Source organism: Scaptodrosophila lebanonensis, unplaced genomic scaffold, assembly GCF_003285725.1.
Source record: "Scaptodrosophila lebanonensis strain 11010-0011.00,11010-0021.00 unplaced genomic scaffold, SlebRS2 tig00000072-arrow-pilon, whole genome shotgun sequence".
In the NCBI taxonomy this organism is placed as follows: Eukaryota; Metazoa; Arthropoda; class Insecta; order Diptera; family Drosophilidae; genus Scaptodrosophila; species Scaptodrosophila lebanonensis.
In genome coordinates this window covers 4,396,736-4,414,173 of record NW_022060558.1, presented here as the reverse complement: position 1 = coordinate 4,414,173, position 17,438 = coordinate 4,396,736, and the positions used below count along the sequence as shown (strand labels likewise).

At 40.7% G+C, this 17,438-nt stretch overlaps 7 protein-coding genes across 9 annotated transcripts; 5 read left to right on the top strand and 2 right to left on the bottom strand.

Annotated features, from left to right (window-relative positions):
• The first annotated feature begins 2,124 nt into the window (after positions 1 to 2,124).
• LOC115625515 (cytochrome c oxidase assembly protein COX16 homolog, mitochondrial) lies at positions 2,125 to 2,616 on the top strand. The gene is made up of 2 exons (XM_030520580.1): positions 2,125 to 2,243; positions 2,301 to 2,616. Exons 1-2 carry the CDS (start codon positions 2,125 to 2,127, stop codon positions 2,494 to 2,496), a joined length of 315 nt encoding a protein of 104 aa, XP_030376440.1. The 3' UTR covers positions 2,497 to 2,616.
• A 152-nt stretch (positions 2,617 to 2,768) lies between these two features.
• LOC115625286 (nuA4 complex subunit EAF3 homolog) lies at positions 2,769 to 4,428 on the top strand. Of its 2 annotated transcripts, none has more exons than XM_030520297.1 (4): positions 2,769 to 2,881; positions 2,937 to 3,051; positions 3,112 to 3,233; positions 3,293 to 4,428. In XM_030520297.1, the coding sequence occupies exons 1-4, from the start codon at positions 2,812 to 2,814 to the stop codon at positions 4,297 to 4,299; spliced, it is 1,314 nt and encodes a 437-aa protein (XP_030376157.1). In that variant the 5' UTR covers positions 2,769 to 2,811; the 3' UTR covers positions 4,300 to 4,428. The 2 variants fall into 2 exon arrangements, with proteins under 2 accessions (XP_030376157.1, XP_030376156.1); XM_030520296.1 differs by having other exon boundaries at positions 3,290 to 4,428.
• Positions 4,429 to 4,553: 125 nt separating this feature from the next.
• On the top strand, positions 4,554 to 10,256 carry LOC115625276 (centrosome-associated zinc finger protein CP190). Of its 2 annotated transcripts, none has more exons than XM_030520278.1 (5): positions 4,554 to 4,642; positions 5,238 to 5,743; positions 5,798 to 6,902; positions 7,492 to 8,432; positions 8,642 to 10,256. In XM_030520278.1, exons 2-5 carry the CDS (start codon positions 5,342 to 5,344, stop codon positions 9,623 to 9,625), a joined length of 3,432 nt encoding a protein of 1,143 aa, XP_030376138.1. In that variant the 5' UTR covers positions 4,554 to 4,642; positions 5,238 to 5,341; the 3' UTR covers positions 9,626 to 10,256. The 2 variants fall into 2 exon arrangements, with proteins under 2 accessions (XP_030376138.1, XP_030376139.1); XM_030520279.1 differs by lacking the exon at positions 4,554 to 4,642 and adding an exon at positions 4,794 to 4,920.
• Positions 10,257 to 10,571: 315 nt separating this feature from the next.
• On the top strand, positions 10,572 to 12,625 carry LOC115625243. The gene has a single exon (XM_030520234.1). The coding sequence runs from the start codon at positions 10,653 to 10,655 to the stop codon at positions 12,588 to 12,590; it is 1,938 nt and encodes a 645-aa protein (XP_030376094.1). The 5' UTR covers positions 10,572 to 10,652; the 3' UTR covers positions 12,591 to 12,625.
• Positions 12,626 to 12,843: 218 nt separating this feature from the next.
• Positions 12,844 to 14,221, top strand: LOC115625244. The gene has a single exon (XM_030520235.1). The coding sequence runs from the start codon at positions 12,877 to 12,879 to the stop codon at positions 14,134 to 14,136; it is 1,260 nt and encodes a 419-aa protein (XP_030376095.1). The 5' UTR covers positions 12,844 to 12,876; the 3' UTR covers positions 14,137 to 14,221.
• Positions 14,222 to 14,231: 10 nt separating this feature from the next.
• Positions 14,232 to 15,331, bottom strand: LOC115625245 (ATP synthase subunit O, mitochondrial). The gene is made up of 3 exons (XM_030520236.1): positions 15,236 to 15,331; positions 14,554 to 14,994; positions 14,232 to 14,494 (listed from the first exon to the last, which is right to left on the bottom strand). Exons 1-3 carry the CDS (start codon positions 15,263 to 15,265, stop codon positions 14,339 to 14,341), a joined length of 627 nt encoding a protein of 208 aa, XP_030376096.1. The 5' UTR covers positions 15,266 to 15,331; the 3' UTR covers positions 14,232 to 14,338.
• Positions 15,332 to 15,419: 88 nt separating this feature from the next.
• Positions 15,420 to 17,164, bottom strand: LOC115625288 (protein SET). Its single transcript, XM_030520300.1, has 5 exons — positions 16,837 to 17,164; positions 16,213 to 16,402; positions 15,834 to 16,136; positions 15,732 to 15,767; positions 15,420 to 15,668 (listed from the first exon to the last, which is right to left on the bottom strand). The coding sequence occupies exons 1-5, from the start codon at positions 17,074 to 17,076 to the stop codon at positions 15,658 to 15,660; spliced, it is 780 nt and encodes a 259-aa protein (XP_030376160.1). The 5' UTR covers positions 17,077 to 17,164; the 3' UTR covers positions 15,420 to 15,657.
• Between the last annotated feature and the right edge of the window lie 274 nt (positions 17,165 to 17,438).

Genomic DNA, 17,438 nt, shown 5'->3' with positions numbered 1-17,438 from the left:
TTGTAGTACACAAGTGCGTGTATTATGGGCATCTGTATTGCCTATATTTTCGCTTCTTTATTTTTGGATATTTCCCCATATTTTCGAGCTTTCACATTCTTTTTTCATTGCAAAATTTTTGAATTTCTTGATGCTTCAGACATCTTGGGCATGTGTAGAAAATGTATTCATGTGTGTATCTATTTGTTTTGTTGCTTCATTTTTGGATTCTATTTTTATTTCTCGATATTGATATGCCAAAAAAAAATCTAATTTCACATACATATGCACAAATACACACGGCGATAAGTATATGCATGGCTAGAATTGTGTGCATTTTATAGGAATTCTACGTCACGCCCTCGTATATTCTCTGGCAATATATATTATTTTATTGGTTGTAGTTGGAGCTGTTATTTTATAAGAAAGAAATCCTTATGCATTTACTATTTGAACTATTTCCCCACCTGGGCTATTCATTATTAAAAAATAGTTATTTATAACTTGTTAAGTTCTTCCTAAACAGTTATCTTCATAATCCTAAATACTGAATCTTAAAAGAAAACTTTACTTCTGGGTGGTTGAGGTACACCAAAAACACAATACCCCTACTCTTTTCAGTGAAAGCTTTAACATAAGGTCTCCAAATTGATCTGTCATAATAGCCTGACAATTAACAATGTTTCTGGTTAAATAAATAAATATTTCAAATAATTAATTTTTGAAATTTCGATACATAAGACAATTCATTTGGCTTCCACAATTGGATTTCCAATAAATCTCTTTCCATTAATTTTATTACCTAAATGAACTTCCCAAATAATCCTGACCAGAATGCTGCAAATATTTCCAGCATATATTTTTAGTTGCTCAATTTTAATGTGTTTTAATATAGAAAGATTCATGCTTGGGCTTATTGGAAATTTTCGATTCCCCTCAACAAATGTCGGTTGTGAAATAAATATTTAGACTTGTCGCCGAAAAATGCGATAAAATCACACGATTTTGTGATGATTTGAGCAGACCTGCATCCCGGGTGCTACACGAATTATCGCAAAAGAAGGTTTTTTCTTAAATTTATATTTCATTACGAATCGGCCTACAGATTTTGGTTAACTGATTAAAATCACACCACACTAAACAAAGTTTAAACTAAACTAAAAGCTCTCTGCAAAAACGAAATTAAATTTTTTATAAAATAATATACATATAATATGTTTCAATGTGTTCAATTAGATTTAACACATTAAATTTGAAAAGCATTTTTGAATTAAATTTAAGTCATTTTTAAACGTAAAACCACATGTTAAGAAAACTAATAATTTCTTATTATATATACATACATATGTGTGTATGTACATCCATGAGTATTTACACACATAGAATACATACAAACATCAAAATACATGTAAGGTTTTACGTCGCCGTCGCGTTGTTCAATGAAAAATCTTGTTAAAAACTGAAACCATAATCGGTTAAAATTGTTGTAAAAGCATCATATTAGGCATTGACGACTTCAATGTAGGCGAAGGCGATCACTGTGTTCCATGGCGCAGCTGTCAGCTTAATAAATTAATGTTGATACATTAGTTACCCGATTGCAGCATGTTTATTGCAAAATGGTGTAAACGCGTTACCAACAGGACCTAAAACGGACTTAAATACATATCTACTAAGTTTATTTCAAGCCAACTCCAAATCTGCACCCGATCCAGTTTAAACTGGTTATGACATGGGATATTTCTGTTAATTTTTATAATAAAAGGAAATCTTTGCCATAATTGACTTGCCTTGGGGTTGCAAAAATAATGGTCAAGGTGAACAACAGGCGTCAAATTAAATGTCAGCCGTTACTAAAATTTCTTTATGTTCTAACACTAATCCATTTGGACAACAGAGAAAGAACCATGGCCCATGGGCCTTCAACTTATAGCATACAACAATCTAAAACTAAATTTTCATATATTTTACAATAAATTTGGCAAAATGATTCGACACATACATACATATGTACGTATGTATATGCATGTTATATGAATGTGCATCCAAAGTAGTATTTATCGATTTAAGTCAAAGCATTCGTACAGAAAAAATCTGGCAGTGTTGCCCGTTGGTGTTATCATTATTTTCATAACAAAAGTTGGAATGTCGTTTACGGAAAAATTAAATGTTATTTACAAAAAAAAATCATTTAAATATGGGGTGCCATTTCTTCTTATGATGGTAGCCGGCTCCTTCGGCCTGCAGCAGTTTTCTAATTTGAGGTAATTTCAAATACGTTCCAAATTACATAAAATCATAACATAATACTTAAACTACAGATACCAGTACGCTAAAAAGCAGCCGGTATCACCCGAAGATATGAAGAAATATGGAATAACGATGAAAAAACGAGGGGAAGTGACGCTAGAAACAGAATATGATAAAGTTAAAGTCATTGATATTGACCACTGGGAAAATAAACGTGGTCCTCGTCCATGGGAGGAGGAGGAACTTACGGTGACGGCGGTAAAATAAAGCTGACCAACTTGTTGCAACATAGATATGTAGTGCTTTATTAAGATAGTTTTTGACTGTTTAATTTGTACAAACCTAGTCGGATCATAAACTAAAAGTAAAGGGTGTAAGATAAATAAACACATATGTATATTTATATAAATCGTAGAAAACTATATAAACTCACAATCTGTGGTGAACTATGGCGCCAGCTGTTATTCAAAGTTGTATCCTCCCACATAATCGATAACTCTGCAATCGTTGTTTTTCGCCCATCACTGATACCAGCTGCTTACTGACGCTCCTTCAAACGCTATTTTTATTCATATAAATAAAATGAGCGACGTTAAATCAGCAAAGACAGAGAACTTATTATCTACCGATGCAGGAACACTCTTTGCCGATGGTAATGGCAGTTTCAAATTGATGAAAGCTTAGCTAATTTCCTCAAATATTTGCAGGCGAGCGTGTACTCTGTTTTCATGGACCGCTCATTTACGAAGCCAAAGTGTTAAAAACGAAACCAGAAACTTCTCCAATCGAATATTACATTCACTATGCTGGCTGGAGCAAGAAGTAAAGATAGCTATTCGTTTGTTTATTTCATCATTGTCTTTACCGTGTTCCTGTTTGCAGCTGGGACGAGTGGGTGCCCGAAGGCCGTGTTCTCAAATTCAATGAGGGCAACGTGAAGAAGCAAAAGGAATTGTCCCGCTTATATGGCGAACGTGAACGTTCAAAAAAAGACAACAAAAAAGGTGAGCTGGTAATAATGTGATATTCAGAAAACACCGTAAAAACTTATTTTTAACAGCAGGCAATGCCAAGGCGAAGAAAACAGAGCAAGTTGGTAACGATTCTCGTGCCCCAACGCCTTCTAAAGAGGGTAATATTTCATTAAATGCCGGTATTAGCACAACAGCTGGAACTGGTGCTACCGTAAAGCATGAAAGCGGAATTAGCAGCAGCACTATATCAAACAGCGTAACAACCAGTCGTAGTAATCGAAAAAGCACACAAGCTGCCAATACAACCACCAGTACGCCACGTCCGAGTACACCGCACGCCAGTATCAAAGAAGATTCGGGTCCACCAGAAATGCCAGAAGATGAGGCGGGCACGGGAACGGCTCCACCACAAAAAAAGAAACGCATGAGTGAACAGCGTTCATCAGTAGCAGGTAATGGTACCGACACGGTTGCCCCAACGCCACAACAAACTCCAAGCACGACAGGCACGACGACATCTGGATCTATTAGCGATGCGCCTTGCGTTGAGAGCGAGGAAACTTATACAATGAAGCTGGAGGTGAAAATCAAAATTCCCGATGAACTGAAGCATTGCTTAACTGACGACTGGTACGCGATTTCCAAAGAGAAGAAACTGCTAGAGCTGCCCGCTAAAGTTACTGTACAGCAAATAGTTGATCAGTATTTAGCCCATAAAAAATCTAAATCAGCCAAGACAACAAATGCAAGCAAGGAAGTGGCCATTAATGATGTGCTTGACGGTGTAATTGAGTACTTTAATGTAATGCTTGGCTCTCAGCTGCTCTATAAATTTGAGCGCACACAGTATATGGATATAATGCAAAAACACCCCGAGACTCCATTGTCGGAACTATATGGTGCGTTTCATCTATTGCGCCTTTTTGTCAGGTTGGGTTCGATGTTAACATACTCTTCGCTGGATCAACAAGCAATGCAAGCATTACTGGCTCATCTACATGATTTCCTCAAGTTTCTCGGCAAAAATAGCGCGTTATATTTTAGCATGGGCAATTTTATTAACGTCGATCCCGAATATGTGCGCAATGCGCAGTGACTGAAAGGCATATCTGATTCTGCCCAACTGTCTACCACACAGAACCACGAGTCAACCTCAAGGCTCAAGGACCAAATAAAGAATGTAGCTTAAATCCCTGTTATGATTCTCTTCTATCAAATAAAACCCTTCTAGCTTATGAAAATCCCGTTATTTTTATTAAAAGTATTTAAACTAAACGGCAAATGCCAATGATGTATGTATGGGTAATGTAATCGATGTATCGATATACCTATTGCATTCCTGCTTCGAACGCCATTTTATTTTCACAAATTATTGTTATCGAACTGCGAAAAGAAAAGTAGAACTGCGGCAAAAACACAGTGTGCAAAACAGATTAAATGTATGTAATAATATTTAACACAATAATAGCAACAATTTAGATAATTGCAATGCAACGTGCAATTTTGTGTATGACGTTTATAGGGCATTTGTTCGTAAATCGACATCGAAAACGCAATAACGATAAACGAGCCTTACTAAAGCCAAATCATTTTGTTGTGTGAAATTAAAATATTTGAACGAATGTACAAGTCTAAAAGGAGGAAGTCGTAATGAAATGTAGTTTACTTGACTACAGCTATTATTAGTGATTTGAATTGAACATGAACGTGTAAATATGTATGTACATACATGATTAAAAAGGGCGACGCGCTTTAGAAATGCTGCTCAGACCTACACACATACAAACCCACATGTACATGCTACATATACACACAGACACAAATGCAAAGTTGCATTGCGCGCCGTGGCGGCAGTTTATTAACTTACTGCTGAAAATCAATTGCTGCCCTCTGGGCCTTTGTACATCTTAAACTACACATAAACATTTTAATTATATTGATATTGATTTTTAATGCAATTGTTTTATTTCTATATGGCTTCACATACTGGTATATGGATGTCCTCAATTCAACTTTCCTTTCCGGGGAGTACAGTTGCGCCACCAGCACATAGAGAGCAACGAGCAGAGCAATCGCCGTGCGTAATAAGATAAATACAATTTAAAGGATAGATTGAAACCTACTGCATCGTGGCCAAAATGGGAGAGGTTAAATCCGTTAAGGTGGATAACTGGGGAGTCTTCTTTCTGCAGAAGCTGCAGAATTTCTTCAACAAAACTGACTATTGTGACTTAACGCTCCAGTTTCGTGACAATTCACAATTAAAAGTGCATCGCCTGGTGTTGAGTGCTTGCACGGACTACTTTAATGTGCTGGAGCAAACCTGTGAAATGGTCGACGATGCACTTATAATGCCAAACGAATTCCAGGCGGATGTGGTGGTGCCCATTGTCAATTTTATGTACACGGGCACCCTGGAGTTCGAGTTGAAAATGTATGGCAAACTGTTGCGCACAGCCAAGGAGATGAACATGACAGTGTTATTAAAACTACTAGAGGCACATCGCCGCACAATGGAAAATGTGAATCGGCAGCAAAGAGTAAGTGGTGTTTTGACCCTAGCATTGATTTAATTAATTTTAACGTATCCACAGCCCCCCAGTCCTAAGGGTGTACGTCGTCGTCCAGTTGGGCCAGTCACCAATGTACCACAGCAACGCGTCACCTCACCTCAGAGCCGCACACCACTTTACACCACTGGTACTGTGGTTTCGACCACAATTCGTCGCACCGAGCCGAGTACACAACGTCCGGTACCCAAGTCCGTAACACCTTTAATGCGCACGGGTGGCGTTAATAATCGGACTCAGTACATAACCACGAGCACGGAAACGTCGCCAGCTACTATGAAACAGGAAGCGCAGCCGACATCGCCGTTTGAGCAGCTACGCAAAGGTTACAACAATAACAAGAGACCCGCGCAAACCAGCCTACTATCGCCCCCATCTAAAAAGCCAAGTCTGGAGGATGTCAAAGAGTTTGCCGAGCAGCAACGAATGCGAAAGCAAATTGCCGCAGAATATGGTGACAATGATCAGGAGTACGATGGCATGATGTTGTATGATGATGTACATGCCGGCGATGATGACGATGATGATTTGCCCCCGCAGCCATCCACGTCGAAGCAACAACCGCAACAGCAACATCAAACGCAGGTCACTGCACAATCTGGAACACAAACCACACAAATGGAGCACGGCACTACCACAATTATACTCAAACAAGAATCACCCAGCCAAACACCCACAATCATTGTCAAGGATTCATCAAACACGAAATTAAATCATACAAAAATTATAGCGGAGGTACTGCGCCAATATCCACACATTGTTAAGGGCCATAAAAACATTAAACTAAAGATCATGCCGAATACGCCGGCGAGCCCTGAAAAACAAACGCCTGCACCACGTAACTCGCCGGCACCGGCAGTCGCTCAACAGTCAACGTCACCGCATAAGAAGCTTCACGTGTCTTTTAAGTCGGACAAAACGACGCCAATGATAACACCGACGCAAAAGACGATCTTACGTGAAACAACCATACAGAAACTGCCCACTCAAAATTCACAGCAAACGGCAGCGGCGGCGACGGCATCTACAAGCTCCTCGGCCTCTGCAGCCGAATCGACGCCCCAAAAACGACGAATCGATAGTAAAACGATGCATGCGCTGATTGCCTTGGGTGCTGAAAACACCACAGGTCAGTGTGATTGTTATACCCTGCCGCAAAAGGGGTATACTAGTTTTGTGCGAATGTATGTAGAGGCGTGAGGCTAGACCCCACAAAGTTTAATATTCTTGCTCAGTATGACAAAACGATTCGATATGTCATGTCATGTCCGTCCGTCCGTCCGTTTGGATGAACGCAAGGAGCTACAAGAGCTAGAATAACCACTAAGTATCATTGTTCCCCTAAGGCCTAGGCCGATTCATTTTGAGGGCTTATTTTTCAGACCTGCTCAATTCTAGATTTCCATTCTTGTTATTTAACAATTTTCGTTTGCATCAAAGGTCTAGCAAGTGGTTTCTTAATTCGCGCAAGGGTCCAATTGTATTTATTATTTTTAAATATATTGCTAGTTTTCACAATATTCATGGGATTTTAATATTTATATTATTTGAAATAAGTTAAGTGGACGTTCTGATAGCAAATATACAGATTACTGGACGTTCTGATAGCAAATATACGGCATTTACTAATTGAATGGTCTGAAATGGAAAATCATAAACTCTCAACTAATAATTTGCGATATAAAGCTAATACTCATATCTCACTTTATTTCTTTTAGGACCTTGGCTCTGCTTGCGTTGCGGCGTCAATGGGCGCCCGATCAGCATTCCATCATATCGTGGATTCCGCCGACATTTGATGAACACACATAAAGAAACCATCGATACAGCACTTTGTGAGCACTGCGGCTGGCGTTCAAGCAACAATCGAGAGCTGCATTTCCACATGTACTCGGAGCACCAGATCAAATCAATGCTCTACAATTTTAATGAGTGCGCGCTGTGCAATCAGTCTTATATGACAAAAGCTGAGCTGGACAGTCACATTAATGAAGCACATACAGACGATAATAAACAGCAGTGCATTTATTGCAACAAGGTGTTCGATCAGGAGATACAATTGTATCGGCACATGAAGAGTTCCCACAAGACCCAGGCTCTAGAGGATGGCATTATCGATGAGACAGATGAGGAGTATCTTGTTTCGCAGGACGAAGAAGATGATGTGGGCAACGAGGATCAACAGACACATGGTGACGAAAAAGTTCGTATATTATCCGATATAAGCTTGCCAGCAAACAGTGCCATAGCACAATCGCAAGAGGAGCAATTATTACAGCAAGCCACCCAAGAGCAGGAGGTAAAGTTTGTTGGCGCAGATGGCAATGAGGTCGAGTTAACCGAAGAACAGCGCAAAGAGATATTGTCGCAGTTGAGCCAACAGCAGGCAGGAGCTGGAGCCGGTGGAGTTGTAATGGTTCTTAGCGAACCCGACGGCGACACCAAACAGGACGGTGACGATAAGTCCGCCACAGAAGAGGAATATGATGACACTCAAATTTACAGTGAGCTTGGCGGCGCAGCATCGGCAGACGACAGCAAAAAGAGCGAATTAAATGATAGTGCGCCTGATGAGAGCAAGGATACCATCGACAATTTGGAGTGGGCAGAAAATCTTATATCCGAGCAGGAAATGGAGGCGGAGCAGAGCAGCAAAGAAGTAAGTTCGCATATTGTTGTGAAGCTCTTTTTCATGTAATCGAAAAAATCCATATGCATGTATTTTACGAGGAAAAACTATTTCAGACAAAAGTGTTTGCGAATATCTCCACTTAAATTCAATTCTTAGAAAACGTTCAATGAAAAGATTTTTAAAATTAGTATTAACGAGTTTTCAATTAAACTTTATCATCAAAATCTTCTTTATAGCGTAAACCAGAAAACTGGCGTGACGACATAAGTGAAAAGTTAAAGGAACTCACTGGTGATTGGACCGAGGACGAAAATGAAGATGATCCAATGGAAGAGACGAGTCTAAACAATGACAAGTCTGCCGCTGCTACAACAACAACAAAACAAGATGAAAAGCCAGTAGAGAAAGAAGAATTAGTAGAAGTAGAAGAAGAAACAATCGCCGAAGACCCTCAACAAAAGAATGCTGCCGAAGCTGATGCTGCTGATATTGAAGAAACAGAACAGATCAGTGCCGAAGTTCAAGCAGCAGTCGAAGCTGCAATCTCCATCGAAAGTACAAATAAAGAAACGGAGGCTGGCCAGGAAAAGATGGATGTTGACAGTTTGATAAATACAACAACAGCTGCAGCGACAGGCAGTGAAAGGGCAGAAGAAGCCGTGGATGATGATGAAGATGTGAAAAAATTACTGTGCATTAAGAAGGAAAACGAAACTGAGGAGGAATTCATTGCAGAACCTAAAGTCAAAGCAGATACCACAGCGTCAGTGGAAACATCCTCGGTTAAAGCTGCTGCTGCAACCGAGGATGATGTGCATTTGGAGGCTGAGAATATCAGAAAGGAGTTGCTCGATGAACTGATTGCTCAGGCCGAGAAAGCGGTTCCTGATGATGATGATGTGCCGCCCACGCAATTATTGCCATCCGATAAAATAAAAATAGAGAAGGCGGAGCAACAAAAGGCAGCAGAAGCATCGTTAACACCCGAAGCGAAATCAGTAGCATCATCAGTCGAGCAGCAGGCAACGCCAACAACAACAACAGCTGCAGAAACCGCCACGACAACATTAGCTGAGGAGCAGGCCAACACAAGTGAAGCCGCCAACAGCAGAGAGCAAGAGGCCGTCGACAGCGCTGATAAGGTAAAGAGTCTAATTAGCGAATGGGTAGACGATGAGGACGAGAATGGGGTGAGCGCTGCAGCGAAGGAAGAGCTATAATTACTAGATTTATTTATGTTTTAAGTTCGTTTTCTAATGCGAAAGCGATTTCAATTGTAAAATGCTAAACTCCTTACGGGCAGCCCGAAAGCCGACCCCCAAACTGTCAAACTGGCTAACCGGACATTTAGTTTGGAATATCTCTAAACACACCGGTCCCCATAATATGGCATTGATGTAAACCAAAAATATTTCGGTTTCTATTGTATATTAAATTGTTTAAATATCACATATTATATACATACAAACACAATTATAAACGCAATATGTATTGTTCGTACATATGAGTCTATAGATGCACGTATATATGAATCTATAGATGCACCAGATGTTGTGTAAAATACCAGATAAAATCTACAATTTACGTGGAGGCCCCTACCCCAATTGTTGTTTTTTTCATGCTAGCAACACGTACAGCAACATACAAATTCATTGGCAATTTAACTTTTTTCTTTCATTACCATAACTAATGTTTAATTAAGCTCGTTTATACATTAATATACAAAATTACTTATACAAAAATGTGTAGGTGTAAAGATGCTGTTTTAAATTTGAAACATAAAAATGTACATGTGTATGCAATTTTATAGATATACCCATATACATAATATCTATTGAATTATTTAGTAATATGAACAACAAAAAACAATGATTTTTTGATTAGCATTAGTTCTTAGACTTAATTACAACAGCAAGTAATAAGTACTTTGAAAAAAATATATGTATGTATACATAAACGTAGATAAGCATTTTGGTGGTTATAAAAATTTCAAATCAAATTAGTGGGCAAACATTTTCATATCGTTCACCCATTAAAAAACATAAATTTGAAAGTACAGAACCTGTCCTTAGATCGACCAATACTTCGATGCCTTTTATGACACTGTTTATAGTGGTTGAGTATACAGAGAACAGCCGAAAATGTTTTATGTCTAGTTTGTAAATCGCAGTCATCTCAAAAACTTTAAACAAAATTCAACTATTTGTGCCCCTCACAAATTTGTCTCTGTCCCCTTTTTGTATAATAATGCAACGTTCCTGTGTAATCTGTGGCCGTAAGCCCCGAACAAACGAAACCGACTTCATGTATCCGAACAATCAAAAGGAAGCCCGCAAGTGGCAATGCTTCCTCAATGCCCACAATGTGCCAGTCGAGACGTTGCGGAAGTCCTGTTGCGTTTGTAATGCTCACATCGCAGAGGAAATCAGCCGACAGCAGAGCCAGCAGCAGCAACAGCCGGGCAATAATAATTCCGGCAATATGTATGGACAGGGTAAGCAGTCATGGCGTAAAAACTTTCAAGGCAATCGTCCCGAATTCGCAATGGGGTTGGAACGACAACAGCAACAGCAAAATACGGGTCATTGGTACTACAATCAGTCGCGAGGACAGCAGAATCCCGCCCTTCAGGAGAACAGAGGAAGAACTGAATCGCAGTCCGATGGTTGGGCAGGCCCTCACCCCAGAGGAGGAGGAGCACGACGCCAAGTTGACAGAGGCGGAAATGTGGCAACACAAGAACCCGATCCCATACGGGTTAGTTGGAGCGAAAAAACAGAGCTTCAGCAGAAACCCCAGCCGCAGCCGGAGGGGTGGTACTTCAATTTGCCATCTCGACGGTATCAGTGCACTTCAAATTCTCAAAACTCCTGCGATTTGTATGGCAAGCAGAATTGTTCGTGTTGCTGTTGTTGCTGCTGCAGGTCTATGGGTCAGCAGAGCTGCCAAGTCCCGAATCAGAACTATTCGCAAATGAGCCTCAGAAAGCCACAGCCACTGCCAAGCTGTCAGCCATGCAATAATCCAGTTGTACGTTATGGTGTCGATAGTCAGAGCAAATATGAGCGAGCGCAACAGCAGCAACAACCGCAGCCTCAGCAGCAGAAACGACAGCCGCAACAGCAGCGAAATTCGGCTATTCGCAGCATTCCGACGACGCCATGCAAGATACAGGATCGGCAGTGCGACTGGTGCTTACTCGACGTCACCAGTTGCATTAGCAGTGAGACTTTGACGAACAGAGATCTGCAGGCTGAGTCGAAGGCATACTCATCTAGTATTGAGTTGAACGAGGTATTCAATAATCTGCTGCCGGCGAACGCTCAAGTCAATGTTCTGGTCATGTCCGGAGCAACTGTGCCGTCGTATTGCGAACGTACCACTAATGTTGATAAGAAAGGATCCGCCACAAATACAAAAATATGTGTGATGGAATCGAACTTCACAAATGAGGCTGCTACTTTTCCGGATATAGATGAGACCCAGATGACAATAATGCGTGCACCGACGTCTGAACCAGAGGCCCAAAAAAAATCGACCAACAAAGAGAGCAAGAAGGACGAAAAGAATACAGATTGCACTGGCGACAATTGTGCGGATGTCCTGCTCCTTGGCAAGATCGAACATACTACCGATGAGATACCATGTAACTGCGAACTTTGTGCTTCTTCCAGCTGGCCAGACATTGATACAGACAGTCTATTGACTCGATTTCCCGAATGCTATGTCACAGACAGTTACTTTTCGGATCTCGACCAACCCTCTACCGACATCGTCAAATATAATGAGTTCATAACGGAACAGAAAAATCGCATACAAGAGCTGGAACTCCTCATAGCGCAGCAGAACAAATTGCAAAAGACCATTCAGAGCAAAGTCAATGCACTCCAGTGCAAATCTGATGGTCAGACTGAAGAAGCGGGAATACCAGCTACCTCTAGGAAGAGGCGGACATCAGGTAGTGCCGTCGAGAAACGACACCAGCAATTGAGAAGGGAAGAGAGGGAGAAAAGGTTGGCAAGGGAGAGAGAGAGGAAGCAGAAAGAAATGATACAACAGGCCGACTATGAAGGCATCCTTGCCAAGGTAGATAGTAACTTGCAGAATCTACATAAATTCAAAAAGAAGCACTCATCATCCGCACCTACAAAATCAGTCCCCAACCAATCCACTTTGGCATATTAAAATTGTATATTATGAAGTCATCGAAGAACCCAGATACACAGGCAACCTTTAAAAAAGGTGGTTAATACAGAAATCCGCTCGGAGAAGAGAAAAATGAATAAGTCCTATCTATTCAAGAGCCTTCTCATTTATTCAGCTTGTGGGGGCACAAATGGACCATACTATTAGACCTCGATTTTAAAATCACAGATCAATTCAAAAGCTCAAGTTTTATATTTTATAAAAAAAAAACCAAAAATATTTAAAAAGGACAAATTTAAATGTTCCCATCTCCGTTGTGCCTGTTATGAGACGTCGCTGTGTCATCTGCGGTATTGAACCCCCAAGCGATGCATGCGGAAAGCGCACCTTTCACTATCCGAAGACGAAAAAGGAAGCGCGTATCTGGCAGCGCAGCCTGAATGCCCACAACATACCGGTGGATGCAATTCAGAAATATTGCTGCGTGTGCATCGAACACATACCACAGTTTGTGCAGGAAACCCAAAACCAGGCTGCCAAATTTAAGTGCTGCACGGGACAAACGCAAAATAAAAATGGAGACTTGGAGTGCTGTTGTGAGCGCGGTCCATCAGCTGAACTACCGGAGGGATTTAGCAAGCCAGCCGTCAATGTGTTGCTGATGACGGGTGCTTCATTGCCCTCTTACTGTGGCAAATCGTGCCATTCGGATGAAAAGAAGAAATCCAAAGTTGCTATTGCTGGCTCGGAAACTGATATCTGTGTACTAGAGTCGAATTTCAGCGATGGCGGTGCTAAATTTCCTGATATCGATACAACAGAATTTACAGTACTTCGCACACCTACCCAAGACGATGTGGCCAAGAAACAGGAGGAGGAGGCAGCGAAAGACGAGTGCCTGCGCGATTGCACGGATGTCCTGTTGCTGGGTCGGGGACGCCACCCGACGGATGAGTGCCCGTGTAATTGTGATCATTGTCTTAAACCGCAGCAGGAAGAAGCTGAGAACTGCTGCAAGTCAGTCTGTTGTCCGCCTCTGCCCCAACCACCGCCACGTCAAGATCACCCGCCATGCGGCTGCGAATGCGAACAGCAAGTTCGGTATGAGCTGAATCAGATTATTGAGGACCAACAAGCTCGTATACGGCAGTTGGAGGACATACTCAATCGCCAAACTACCATGCATCAGACACTACAATGCAAAATTGACGATCTGTACAGTGAGTTTAACCGAATGAGTCCGGATACTACACTCCACGCTCCCGAGAAGCATGAACCTGCGCCCGAAGAATCGCTGCCCCGGGAAGAGGAGCACATTAAGAAGGGCAAGCGGAAAAAACATAAGAAAAGCCTTACGCCGCCCAAGGAGCATCGCATCATGCGCGACAGCGATGAAGACATATTCCCCACCGTTGAGCCATTTCCAACCACACCGCTGTTTCGCAGGGTGCAATACTATTTAGGCAAAAATCCGAAGGCTCGCGATACTGATAGCACCAAGAGCTGCAACTGGCTCGAAACTAAAGATGATCAAATAGCGAAGATCAACAATGAGGCTCCATTGCCAACGTTTCAAGTTTTTTAGGTCATATTTTTAATATCTTTGGCATTCACATACTTTTTGGTACTGTAAAATATGGGAATAAAACATCTTATGGTTTAACCGAAAATATTGGACAGTTTTAAGTTGGATACAATGTTTTTATTCGCTAATGGCTGCATATATATCAGATCTCCACAAAAGTTTCTTTCACATCTTATCCGTAATTTGTAATGTGAAATAGGACTTAGGCAGCCGACTGAATAACTTCTGTATACAGCTTCACTTTACTGGCAATGCTCATATCTACATACTTGTCGCCAATGGAAACAATTAATCCGCCAATGATGCTGGGGTCCACACGAGAGGTGATCTTCAGTGACTCATTTCCCTTTAGGAAGGACTGCAAAGATAATAGATAATATACACTCCAATATTATATTTACACTCTGTATTACATACCTTCAAAGCACCCTCCAATTGCTTTTGCTGGGACGAGTCCAGTGGCTTTGCTGACACCACTTCACACACCACCTCGCCGCGATGAGCAGCCATGATGGTCTTGAAAGCGTTGATGACAGTGTCCAGCTTCTTCAAGCGGCCATTATCGGCCAATAGACCCAACAAGTTAGCAGTACTTGACGCAAACCGCAATTTAGCAGCAGCCTCTTGCAAAGCGTTCCCCATTACACTCCTATTAATAATAGGACTGGTCACATATTCGCGCAACTTCTTATCAGCCTTTATGGTAGCCTGTAGTGCGGTCAAGTCCTTCTCCACTTGATCCAATTGGCTCGTTCTAGATGCAGCCGAATACAGGGCACAGGCGTAACGACCCTCGAGACCGAACACCTGCACGGGTGGCTTGACCGTCTTCTGGGCAGCGGAGCTGAGCGAGCGGCTCTAAATGAATAACATTTGTTAGTTTTATAATAACTTAGGTCGAGTTTGTGCACTCGGAATTATAACCCAGTAAGATTTTACTAATGTCAAAATTGCAAAATTACATAACCAAAAACATCGGCATTAGGTAATTTATAATTTTGAACGATATTTTGATTCATTTTGATTTCTTCAGGTTACCAGGTCATTTCACAGTTGTGAATTATGCTTTAAATTAAATATTATTATCGTATATGCATACCAAAATTGCCAATTTGTTAACGGAGGCCATCGTTATTCCCGTGCGCAGAATTTTTCACCTAATACCGCAGCTGGGGCGTACAGTGTTACCCTTTTTCTGATGAAAAAGTGTTACCATAGCAAAAAAAAGTGAAAAGAAGTGGCAGTTAGCATGGCATGCTCAAATATTAAGTGAAAAACGCAGCTTGTGTTCATTGGTTTTTATTGATAGCTTAAAAACTTTTGACTTTTAAGGTTTTTTTTTACGATTTTACTTAAAACGAAACTTAAAACAATCTAAGACGATGCTATTCAAGTGTTGCCTATTTTGCATGGATCTTTAGTGTTTATCCACATAGAAAATTATGATTATAAGTATGTTCGTTGTACACCATTTTGGGTTTACAGTTGAAGTAGAATTACGGATAATTATGTTTTTAGCAACTACTTATCGTCTGTAAGATAAAGAAAAATGGTGTGGATAGTTCCCAGAAATCATACAAAATATACACACTAACCGTCGTCCTCCTCATCTTCTTCACCATCTTCACCATCTGAAATTTGCAGAAGGTAACTATTTACGTAAACAATAATAATAAAAAATAGTTAAGTATAAGTACCATCATCGTCATCGAATGCTTCCTCTTCGTTCTCATCTTCTTCCTCCGGCTCAACTTCAATATCGGGTACCAGATAATACTGGAGGGGATTGGGCCATAAATCGTCTTTTATCAGTTCAGCAATCTCGTCGTTCACTGGATCTGTGTTGTCAGAGAACCAATCAAAGAAAGTTTTGTACTCCGAATTACGTTTCTTCTTGTTGCCATAGGGTTTTGTCAGCAATTGTTTGAGTAGATTTTTTCCCTCCTTCCACTGTATTGGCGTACTGGTTGACGCTGGCCAATCGCTATTTTCAGAGGCAGCTGCATAAATGTACATATGCATAAAAGTAAGGAAGGTAAGATACAGTTGAGATAGTTAAGAGTCTAACTTGCTTACCCGCTGAATTCAAATGGAACTCTTTGGTGAGGACCTTGTTTTCAAAGTAAGGATTCTCGTCGAAGTGGAAATTAATGCGATACCCCGACTTTATGTCTTCGAATTCTTCCACTTCCAGTTTGTTTAAGGCGTGCAGACATTCTTCTTCTTCTTCGTCCAGTATGCCCGAAACTTGTGGATGGTTTATAAACTGCAATATAAAATCAAATTACCGTTTGTTTTAGGTACTTGGTAAAGATTGTAATGGGCAACCGGCGCTACAAATGGTCCACCCTGAACCACACCGCGATAACACAACGACACTTATCGACTCATACTCAACACACACACATATGTACATACATATGCAAACGCCCGGCGGCAGTGGCGGCGAAAAAAATACCTCGAATAAAGAACATTTTCTTCCAGATGTACGGCGACAAAATCAATTTTTTTTTTACAACTTTTAACGTTTGCCGCCAATATTAACATTGCCGTGATGATTTATGCTTAAAGCATTTATCTGTGCATACATATAGACAATTGCAAGTGTACTTACATACATAGCATGTATGTATACATATGCATCTATATATGTATGTATAATTATGCATATACATAATGGCAACGAAACCGTCTACTCACCGCTGTCACCCAGAAATTAGGAATCCGTTTGACCAGCTCACTCCTCTTTTCATAGCAAGGTTTCCGCAGTTTATTGTATTTTTGCTCAACCTTTAAGATCTCTTCGCTTGCCTTTTCATTCAATGCATCTATTTCATTTTGGCAGGCGTCAATTTGTTCAAGAGTTTCGGCATTTTCCGGCTCCTCTTCTGCAGCATTTGCCTCTCCATCGAGCTTCGGTCGCTTCGGCACGGTCGACATTATTGCAGATGATTTTATTTTACAATAACTTTACGAATTGAAATTAAATTAAACTTTGCTGATGGTACAGTTGAGCTGAAGCTGAGGCCGATTTGCAGACGATGTACACATATGTATGCATATATATGAATGTATGTATGTACATGCGGCCACTGCTAACTCACGTTTGCAATTTCGTTTGCGATTGCTATCCACTCATGTGAGCTAAGATAGCGCCGACATCGAAAGAGAAGCGAAACATGTTTATTAGAACTGTAGATAATTTATTTAATATATTTATTATGAGTATCACGATTATGATGCTCATCAATATAAAAGTAATTATAATAAATAAATTATTAATACTAAGATGAGAACCCTAG